The sequence below is a fragment of the Elephantulus edwardii genome, unplaced genomic scaffold, assembly GCF_000299155.1.
Source record: "Elephantulus edwardii isolate Elephantulus edwardi_28Jun2011 unplaced genomic scaffold, EleEdw1.0 scaffold00032, whole genome shotgun sequence".
In the NCBI taxonomy this organism is placed as follows: Eukaryota; Metazoa; Chordata; class Mammalia; order Macroscelidea; family Macroscelididae; genus Elephantulus; species Elephantulus edwardii.
This window is the reverse complement of record NW_006399782.1, coordinates 3,908,330-3,920,109: the sequence shown is the minus strand read 5'-3', so window position 1 is coordinate 3,920,109 and position 11,780 is coordinate 3,908,330. Positions and strand designations below refer to the sequence as shown.

General features: G+C 35.4%; 1 protein-coding gene across 1 annotated transcript in view; it reads right to left on the bottom strand.

Annotated features, from left to right (window-relative positions):
• Window positions 1-11,780, bottom strand: part of OSBPL11 (oxysterol binding protein-like 11) — a 96,548-nt gene that overhangs the window by 22,148 nt on the left and 62,620 nt on the right. Inside the window, 2 exon segments of the mRNA XM_006884298.1 lie at window positions 5,242-5,428; window positions 8,479-9,058. Of these exon segments, the coding sequence (XP_006884360.1) occupies window positions 5,242-5,428; window positions 8,479-9,058 (767 nt within the window).

Sequence of the window (11,780 nt, the reverse complement as noted above, 5' to 3'; positions counted from 1 at the left end):
AGGATTCTGAAGCTTTGTCTGACATACTTTGGGCATGTTGCAAGGAGGGACTGGTCCTTGGAGAGGGACATCATGTTTGGGAGAGTGGAGAGGAAGACCCTCGATGAGATGGATCGATTCTGTGAGTGGATTGGTGGGAATGAATGTGTTTGAGGCAGCGAGGTTGGCACAGGACAGAACGGCGTTTAGGGCTCTTGTAGGGTTGCTATGAGTCACAAACGATTCAATGGCACATAACAACAACAACAACAACAACAACAACCACAACAACCAAGTTTTGGATGATCTTCAGCCTTATTTTGCTGGTATATGATATTAATGATATTTTTCAAAAATTTCCACATTTTTTGGTCAACCAAGCAACTGTCCTCCAAATTTCCTGGCATAGACTGGTGAGCACGTCCTGGGCTTCATGTGTCACTTGAAAAATGTCAATGTGTATCCTACTGATTCTGAAGGCCTTATTTTTTTCAATGTCATAAGATACTCCTTGAACTTCTTCCTTTATTACGATTAACTCTTGTTCAGCTGGTACCTCCTGAAATTTTTCACTGTCAATTCTTTTCGGTACAGTGACTCTGTGTACTCCTTCATCTTCTTTTGATGCCTCCTGGATCATTCAAGATTTTCCCCCCAGTTATTTGTCAGCATTGCAATTTGAGGCTCAAATTTATTTTTTTTACTTATTTCAGCTTAAGAAATGCCAAGCTCGTTCTTCCTTTTTTATTTTCTGACTCTAGCTCTTTGCACATTTTGTTATAATATTTTGCTTTGTGTTTTTGAGCTGCCCTTGGAAATCTTCTGTTCACCTCTTCAGCATCTCTTTCCTTTGCTTTAGCTTCTTGATGCTCTAAGGCAATTTTCAGAGTCTCTTCTGATATCCATTTTGTTTTTTTTCTTTCTTCTCTTTATAATGACCTTTTTTACTCATTAGAGATGTAAGACATCTCTAATGTCATCTCACAGCTGCTCTAGTCTTGTATGTTTAATGATTTATTCGTAGCAAACGCTTTTTTTAAAAAAAAACACAAGGCGACTTTACACATGGACCTTGCCCGATGGACAGCACAAGAATCACATTGACTACATCTGAGCAGAGACTCTTTGAAAAAGCTTAAAAGCAGCAATCAAAACCAGTCCAGGTCCCGACTGTGGAACAGACCATCAATTACTCATGTCTAAGATCATATTGAAATTGAAGAAAATGAAAATACAACCTTGAGTCTACCCACCTGAAGAAAAAACATAATGGGTAGGTTAATCTCATCATGAAAGGAAATAAAAAACTGTACTACTCTTTTAAACTTAACTCTAAAAAAATTTCCACAAAACCCCCTCATTGCCATCAAGTTAGAACAGCCTAACAGTGACCATCCAGTGAGTTTTTAGAGGCTGTAAACTGCTCATCTTAACTCAGAGCAGCTGGTGGATTCTAATTGCCAGAGAGGTATGACTTTGAGTTAGCAATTCCTTATTCATTTGGTCATAAAAGTCCCATTTAATAATTAAATTGAGAGAAATTATGTTTTAAGAAACCCACTGGTATAAGGTAGCTAAATAAATGAAGCAATTTTTTTTTTAAACTGAAGAGTTAAGAAGATTATGTTGGTTGTTGCTATTATGCGCTGTTGAGCTGGAGCCAACGCATAGCTGACCCACTCTCTAGTAGGTTTTCAGAGGCAGTAAACTACATGAGAGGAGACTATTTATTTTTCTCCTATGGAGCAGCTGGAAGATTTGAACTACATGCCAGTGGGTTGGGAACACAGCTCCCCACCACTAAACCAATAGAGCTCTGTATGAAGACCATGCACACATAGAATCAGCCACCTCCTCCCTACTGGCCAAGTGGCGTGGAAACCACAGTACTGCCTATGAAGATCCAGCTGTGGATGGGCCTCAGCTGCTCAGTGTAGCTCTACTTTGCTTGCTTAGTGCTCTATTCCCAGTAGAATAGAGTAAGACTTGTTGTTGTTGTTTAATGCCGTCGAGTCGTAGATGACTCATAGCGACCCTATGAACGAACAGCCTGAGCACTGTTCGTACACAGAGTTTCCAGAGGCAAGAGTAAGACTAGACAACAGTTATTCCTAGGGAATAGTGTGAGACTGGATAACAGTTAAGTTCTTGACAATGCAGCTATAGGATACCCAAGGATGTACTATGTTCTGGGTCAGAAAAGTAAAACATCTAAATGCAGCTGCAACAATGGAGACCACCAAGAATGTAGCTTCAGTGGGGTGTGAGTTCACAAAACAGATTTCACAATTGAAGTGGAAGTTATGAGGAAGAAAGAAGCTTAACTCCAAGGCATAAGTCAAAGTACTGAAGAACCAAAGCACAAAATATTACCTTCCTTCCTTCTAAAGAATGCCCTGTCCTGGCTGTACTTCCTCCAAGATAAAGATTTATATTTTTCTGTTCTCTGAAGTTAATATCCTTATTTCCTATGGAGTAACACTACTAAAAATATTATCAACCCAAACTGAACAAACCAGCTGTCAGGCATGTTGTGAAGGGATTAATCCATTTAGCAAACGTTGATATAAAGTCCATTCTAATGAATTCCACAGTTTGCGTTACTTAAACTACTGTGATTAGAATAATGTGAGGCATCTTCTCTAAGGTTAAAAAGTGACCATTCAGTGTCCAGTGGTACGGCTTGGATGAAATGTGTTTTTTTGAAAAAGATTCTCTGTTTCAGTGTTTTGAAATCCCTATTTTTAAAGGCTTATTCAATGACTGAGAATCAAAAGGTTTTCTTTTTAGGTATTAGTCATCTATTGGAGAAATAATGTAGTCAAATCAACAAAAAACCTCATATGCAGCTGGAAGGAATATACTTGGATATAACCACTTAGGAGAACTGTTTGGCAGTACCAATGAAAGATCAACTTACACATAACCCCAGAATGCACCAATTCCACCCTCAGGCATTTACCCAACAGAAACCCATATGTCTATTTACGAAGTCATGTTGTAGGAGCACTACTTGTAAGAATAAAAATGGACAACTACTCAAATGACCATAAGCATCAGAATGGACAAATAAACTGTGGCAATTCAAGTTGGTATTGACCCATCACGGAACCTCTAGTGGGTTTTTGGAGGCAGTAACTCACATAAGGGGATACTGCTCATCTTTCTGCTGAGCAGATGGTGGATTTGAACCATATGAGCAGTATCCCCTTATGTGATTTACTGCCTCCAAAAACCCACTAGAGGTTCCGTGATGGGTCAATACCAACTTGAATTGCCACAGTTTATTTGTCCAATCTGATGCTTATGGTCATTTGAGTAGTTATGGTCATGTGCTGAGCAGATGGTGGATTTGAACCATGTGCCTTTGGGATTGTAGTGCAGCTTCTTACCAACAGGCAGTTATGACAGAGAACACAATACATAATTACATTTATATAGAGTCCAAAACCAGGCAGAATTTTAAAGTGGCTTCCTTAGGTTTTGACTTCCTTAGTTTTTAACTGCAACAGGATGTGAAGTGGGCCTCTGAAATGCTAGTAACGTTCCAAATCTTAATCAGAGTACTCACATGTTTTTGCCAATTTGTATACTTTTGTATGGATAGGTATTATTCTTCAGTAAGAAGATTATTTGGGTCACTATACACTGCAGGCGATTCAACGGAACATAACAACAATAACATACTATGACAGGTTTGGTAGCAGGAGTGGCATCCACTGCCTAAATAACATGCCTCTATGAACTTTGATAAATGTTGATAGTTGTAGAGGGGCTTCAGGCCTTTTGTTCATAGGGTCGTTAATGAGTCATGGTTGACTCGAAGGCAAGCAACAATAACAAAGATTATTTAAAAAATAAAACTACTTCTACTTCAAGAACTAGAGTGTTCTGGTGGCCCAGTGGTAAGAAGCTGTGCTGCAATCTCAACAGCATATGGTTTAAATTCACCAGCTACTCTGTGGGTTAAGAACGGGCTAGGTATCTTCTCCCATGCAATTTACTGACTTTGAAAACCTGGGGGAGGGTCAAAATGAGCATCAGAGGCCTAAAAAGTGAGTCAGCATCCTTGTTAGGTACCTACTGAAAATTAGGGAGCCCTGGTGGTACAATGGTTAAGCTTCTAACCAAGAAGCGACTGGATTAAATGCATCACTGGCTTCACAGGGAAAAGATCTCACAGTCTGAACCTATAATGGGGACAAGTTAAGGAACCTTAACACGTTTCCTCAAATGATGGCTATAGCCGTCCTGCACATTTTAATTAAGAGGCACTCCAGGGTGACTATGAGACATACCTCACTCAATAACATACAGAAGCAACATTAACAAATTTGCACTTATTTAATTGGAGTGATCTAGACTAACACTGGACTCTTAGGGCGCTCTGGTGGACTAGTGGAAAGAAGTTGCTCTGCCAACCCAAAGGAATACAGTTCAAATACACTAGGTTCCTCCCAGGAGAATGATGAGCAATCTCCTCCTATGTGACTTACAGCTTCTGAAACCCCCCAGGAGGGTCAGCTATGAGTTGGTTAAAATCAATGGCACACAGAACAACAACAGATGAATGCTAGAGACTAACATGCCAAGAAAGGAATTTAAACTTAATCAACCACTACATGAAATTAGAACAATGCCACCATTCAGTAATGTCTTCTAAAAATATTATGCCGGGAGACCGGCATAATATTTTTATTTGAGTGCAGGCTTATCAATCACATGGGTTTTTCACATTATGATCAATAATTCCATTTGTTTTATAACATTAACTGCTATTGATTAACACATCCTGTTGGTTTCTATCATTCTACTTCTTGAACTATTCACAGAGATTAGATAGATATATTTCCACCCTAACTTGCACTTATTGCTGTTTCAACTAAACTCTGGGTTAAACTCTGAATCTCTTTAAAAGTAAAGACTGGGTCAGAGACTGTTTCTTTATCTGTTGGAAATTATATTACACATCTGGCTAGCTACCCTGCCAGAAAAATTGTATGAAAAGTAGATGTGTTAATAATGTCAATATTTTAAATGGCATTGTGTAATAATAATTGATGTTATAAGACAAAGTATATATATGAGTGACTGAATGAAAATCAATTTTTTAAAAAATCACTATTTTTAAAAAGAGATGATTTCCAGAATTCCTCAAAAGACTAATTAAAGAAAGAAATCAAAATGTAAAAATAAAGTAGAAAAAAAGAATTAGGGGTTATACCACAGGATCACAGCTAAACCTCATTAAAATGTTCTTACCGGTGCAATTTGCCACCATAAAATGGCTTAGTATGAAAAGTGATGCTGGCAGAATACCCAGTCTTTGCACAGTTGACACTGACTTTGCCACCTAGTTCCACCCATGGAACAGTTAAAATTGACCGGGCATATGCACAAGGTAAAGAAAAGGTGTATTCCTCTCCATGTTCCAACAAACTGAGGATACCTGAACATGAAAACATTGCAACAGTTAACATCTTGTAAGACCAATAGCTACCAAAACAAATAACTTTTTTTCTGTGTAGTAAATAAATATCATTAATTTGTTTTGTTTCGTTTCATTTAACTTGGGATGAAAATGAGTTAATTTACAATTAAAGTGAACATTTCCAAAACTTCTAGGAATCAAGGTGGTTTACACTATTAGAAAATGGTACAGTTTACAACTTTAATATTTCTCTTTAACGCTCCTAAAGAAAGTAAAACTGTCAATCAAGATTTTAAGGCCATGCTGTGCTGCACTGTGTTAAGATCTGATCGTTGGTTAATGCTACTAATAATTACAGAATCAATCTTGGTGTGATTTTTTTTTTTAATTTTTTTTAATTATTTTTTTTGTGTGTGTGTACTGTCAAATCAGATCTGACTGGTACAGGAGGAGACTGTCCCTCTTTCTCCAGCAGGGTATATGGGGATTTGAACTACACACTTCTGGGATTGCAGTGCAGCTTCTTGCCACTAGGCCACCAGAGCTCCCTCTTGGTGTGATTTTTAAGAAAGAAATTATTCTTCATTTTATTCTCTGTAGGTTGAGGAAGAAAAAATTGTGTCAGAAAAATAAAGGTCATAACAATAATTCTACGTGGCAAATTTTTAAATAAGAGTAAAGCTGCAGGAAATATTAAGTGGTTATTTTTAAATTAATTTATTATTCTAATGGAGCTTATTTTCTTAAGTGGGGCTATATTAAAGACGGTTTTAAACCACCACATATAAACAGTATTTCATTATTGAATAATTGATCTTATACCAATCAATGTATCATTAAGTGGCATTAAGAATATTTGACCTACCAATATATTACTAGCCTTGGCCATCATCAGATTAACATACTGACTTGACTAATCAGGAAATCTGAGTCCTTATGGCATCTCTTTCAATGAATGCTCATTAAAAATTGTGTTTTTAATACAAGTAAGGAGAAATATAGTAAATAATGTATAAGGAAATAAACTGAAATTCTAAAGCTGTCTATATTTTACATAAAGAAACAGCTATTTTTTTTTATTGTCCGTAACAGTCTCCACAAATAGCAATGTTATGTGATTGAACAGTAATGATTATCAAGAATTATTGAGTCACTTGATTCTCTCAGTAAAATACTAATATGTATTGTCAAAAGATATACAAAGAACATACTGGTGTGCATTTTTAGTGTTTTATAATAATATTGTTATCTGGCTGAATAATAATTATTGATTGGAAAAAACTAAGATGAAAGATATACTATATTTTTATTCTTTTTCAAAAGTTGTATTATTTTGAAAATTGGGTTTATGATCTTTAACTTCTAAGAATATATTTCTTCAGCACAAGCAGTCCACACCAAGTAATAATAAAAGATCTAGAGAACTATCTAATCAGGGTCATAATATACAAAATCATGTATAGCTAGGGTAATTTTAACTTTCTGAATTCAAAATCTTAAAGATCTAAAGAAACAGACAATATCAGAAAACATGAAATGCTGCCTAGTGAGGGCAATTTAGACTTATAGATTACTAAAATATTATTTATGTAATAATGGAATTTCCCTATCATACTAAAGAAAATATATCACTATAAAAAAGGCAAAATGAATTGTCTAATTTTATTTATCTTCTGTGAAGCTACCAACAGCAAATTTTTAAGGATAAACAATGAACACATGATTAGATGCCTTCTTAACAATTCATGATTAAGATAATAAAGCTGTTTCTTATTTCTTGAAGTAAATTTCTAGTAACATACCATTATCAGATTCTTTTTGTCATATAAACAGGTATAAGAATAACTATTGTAGGGTAGAAAATGTCAGAAAATGACATTCTAAATTGGGCTATGCCTTAAAAATTTATGAGTGAGTATGTTCTATTATGTCTAGATGTTTCATCTATAAAATATCTGTAATAGCCAACGGCTAATATTACAAAGTTCTTAACCCAAAATAACAAACCTTTTTTTTAAAAAAAAAAACTAATATAACAAGAGTGCTTGTTATAAAAAGCTGTAATTAACCTTAAATATAATTTATAAATTAGAAAGAACTGTATTACAATAGAATATAAAAATGGGAAAAACATAAAAAGAGAAGATAATTTTCTTCACATCTAAAATAGTGCAATCCTAAAATATGAAGTCATAGGCTTAATTATGGCACATTTACTTTTTTAAGTTTACAATCAAACCAAATTAGTCTATGTACAAGCATCTTCCTTTAGCATTAAAATGGTAATTCTTTCTACCATTAAAGTTCTGCAATGATCTCTATGGAACTTTGCTTTATTCTTAATATAAAGAAACATTTAAATACCCTCAAATTATTTTTCATTATTTTTAATTGATGGGAATTAAGGTTTGAAAATGGAGTTTATCTCTGTAAATGTTTATGAAAATTAATAAAATATAGGAAAAAAATGGAGTTTAAATACTGTCTTCTAATGAAATATAAGAAACATACATAAAAATTTATTTTAAAAAAGCTATCATGCTGTAGTAGAAAAATTTTAAATTTGGGGGAAATTATGTTTAAATAAAAGCAAATACACTTAACAGAATTTTTTTCAACAATTAAAGTACATTAAAAGTTTTTTGAATGACATGGGAAAATAAAATACAAATTGTTCACAAAAACAACACACAAAATTATGTTTATATAATTAATCTCAACTTTACAAAACTAATAAGAAAGGTATGACTAAATACGTGCATAAAAACATTATTAAATGATAACTAAAAGTTTCCATAGCCTGGTGGAGGAATTAGAGATGTTTCACATATCTCCTTTATACTTTTCTAGGTTTCTCATAGTCTTGAAAATATAAGCATTATATATTTAAAATAAGAAAAAAATTACTTTGAAAATGCCTTTCTCTTCAACACAAGCACTTTGGAACATACTAGGAATTAAAACACACACGCATAGTATTTTTAATGTATAATTAATGTTTATGTGGCTTCTCAAAATTTAAGAATGTGGCTTGATATTAAAAATCGGTGAACAATATTTCTACGTACCTTCTCCAACCATTGTCACGCCTATTGACATCCCTAAGAATTTGCTTTTAGTCCAGACATGCGCATTCACACACATCTTCCTCTCTGCACATTCTGCATAAAATCCTGAGACTGGAGGATGATGGGAAACCTGCTCAGCAACAAATCGGACTGTGTAACAGTCTGATCCCACCTGGTTCAAAGACTCCTCCAAAGAAGGAGCTTGATTTGTGATTGCCTGTGTGGAAGAGCTGCTATTAACACTGGATGCTACCTCGCTTTTCGGCATCCTCCAGGAACAGTGAAATGTTTCTCCAATGATAGGATTGTACGGTTTCTTAGCAATAGCTCCCTTACGGCCTTCATGAAATGAGGTAAGGTAGTACTCAACAAAACGCATCATTCTGTCCTCAGCTGTGGCTCCATTAGTAATGGCTATAAATAGGTCTGGGTGAGACATAAAGTCCGCATACATTTCCAACAAGGAACGCTTCTCTAGGATAAATGTAGGAAGCACCACCTAAGAGAGTAACAGAAAAAAAAAATCAACCAAAGAGGAAAATTTCAATTCATGCATTTCTCTGAAGACAAATACCCTGATCTCTCTCAGAACATTTTATTCTAAACAGGTATTAAAAACAAAGTTATAAAGGAAAATAATTTGCCTCATTAAGAAACAAGCATCTTTAAAAGCAAATTAAACATGCCTAAAATGTCAAGATTAATTCGAGACTAATTCAGGACTTAAAGAAGGGGTTAAATGGGGGGAAAAAAAACAACCCACCTCAGACTTCAAGTCTGGAAAAAAAAAATAGTAGTAACTGAGAGATGATGACATATACTTAGTTGTGTATGAGCCCTATTACCCGCCCATCCCCGCCTTCCTTTATTTTCCTTTCTTAGTGTAAAATAATAATAATAAAAATAATATTGTGTATGACTCATCAATAAAAGCCCTTTCTTGACAGTACACTTTAAAAAGATTGCAGATTCAAGAATTAAAAAGTATATTTCATTTTAAGAACAAGAGATCTATACCCAAGAACAGAACTTCTGATACCTCAAGCCAGGGAAGAAAAATATTTTCTGTAAAGCTGTGTTGAAGAAACACTTAGAAGTGGTTCAATTCTTTGAACAAGCAATCTCTCAATAAGCATCGTGAACACTAAGATATTGCACAGGTAACTGATTATTCTCTCAGAAATATAACCTTAGAAAAGAATGTAACAATGAAGGAAAAGGAATGTGTGTATAGAAGTTCATTACAGTACTGTGTGCAGTAACAACAGTGAAAAAACAACCAACCTATATTGAAAAAACATGTATTTTTTACTTAATGGCAATCATATGGTCATTTAAAAAGATAGTTATAAAGGTGATATAGCAATGTCAAAAACACTGGTTGCTTCTCAGATGGTGGACTAAATATCTTTATTTCATTCTTCCTGAAATTATAATAACTAAACATCACATAAAGACTGATTTAGAACTAGCAGGAAAAGAAACAAAAGCAAATATATGATGTGGAGTGCTAAATCTATACTATAATGATATATATGGTGTGGAGTGCTAGTCTATACTATAGAATCCTAAAAAGATGTGGGAACTGACAGAATCAGGTACCTCTGAATCTGGTGGGGAACAGAAGTGCTAACGTGAGAAGCTGTTGTGTGCCATCACGTCAGAATCAACTCTAGCTGACCCTCCAGTGGTTTGTCAGGTGCAGTAAATCACAGGGGAGAAAACTGCCCATCCTTTTCCCATATGGCAGCTGGTGAATTTGAACCACATGCCTTTAGGATAATATCATAGCTTTTTACCACTAGACCACCAGAGCTCCCTAAAGTAAGAAGAGACTTGTGAAAAGTACTTAGATCCCTAAAATAATTTCCCAACTCTGTAATAGTTGGTAATTGTGTCTTTGCACCACACCTCAAGTCTAGAGATGTATTTGCTAGAGAGTGAAACAAAGCTTATTCTCTGGACTGGTGAACATCAGAAATGCTCTAACACAGTGGATACTGATTTGATAAAAGGGGTTTTAAGTAAACCTATAAAACGTAAATGTTAAATATGGAGATCATCTCCTACACCATCCTCTATCTCTCCTCAATTCCTAATGACTTTAATGCATCAAGCAGGAGATTAGAGTTAACCATCCCTTAAAGAATCTAACCTAGAGAAAAACTTAATGATACTGACACAAGGCTACCAACATATGACCTGTCTAGTTTACAATACAAAACACAGGCCCCACCTAAAAGCTCAAAAATCACAATCAAGTAGTCAGGGGGAAAAAGTCTAAAATGAAACTAAATACATACAGACTTCTAAGAAAAGCCTGTAATTAAGAAAATAGCGGTCAACATATTAGTTGAAAAACTTAAGAGGAAAATATAAGTGAGGAAATTTCCTAGAATACAGTGTCGAGGAGAGAGAAAGAAGGAAAGAAAAAAAAAAGAATCAGATTACAAAGGTTTCCGAGAAAAAAAGGGAGGAGGGAATGAGGAGAAAAGAAATCAATTAAATAAGATAATTTCAGAGAACAAAAAACCCCAAAAGTTATCGGACTGACTAGACACAAGAACATACAATGGAAAAATTAAACACAAACCAAGATACACTGGCATGACATTTCACACTTTCGGAGATAAAGAAAGGAACACTGATGGTTTAGTGCTGTCAACAACCAAAATGTCAGTGGTTCAAATCCACCATGAGTTCCCTGAGTAAAGATGTTACAGCCTGTTTCTATAAAGATTACAGGCTTAGAAACCCTCTAGGTCACTCTATTCTGTCCTATAGAGTCACCATTAGCTACAATCAACTGGGTAAGGTGGCTCCCGTTTTGGTTTTAGGGACAATGACAGGTTTACACAAAATTTCCAAGAGAAAAACAGACTACTACTACAGCGAAAAAAAAACCAAAACTCTGTGCCACAATAAAGCTCACGGATCAGAATAGCTTCAGTTCTGGGCTAGGAGTCAATAAAATAAAGGGAAAATGGTGGTGGAAGTGGTGTTGAGCCTCCAGTGGGTTTTCCGAGGTAGTAAATCAGATGGGAGGAAACTGCTCATCTTTTCCCCCAGAGGTGCTGGTGGATTTGAATCTTCAGATTAGCAGCATAGCTCCTTACCTGGGTCACCAGAACTCCCTAAAGGAAAATTTGTTGTTGTTGTTGTTGTTATGTGCCGTCGAGTCGCCTGCAACTCATAGCGACCCTATGTACAACAGCCCGAAACTCCGCTCTGTCCTGTGCCAATCGCACTGTCTCTGACACTCCCATCCCAATTATCCCAGTCACTGAATCAATCCACCTCAT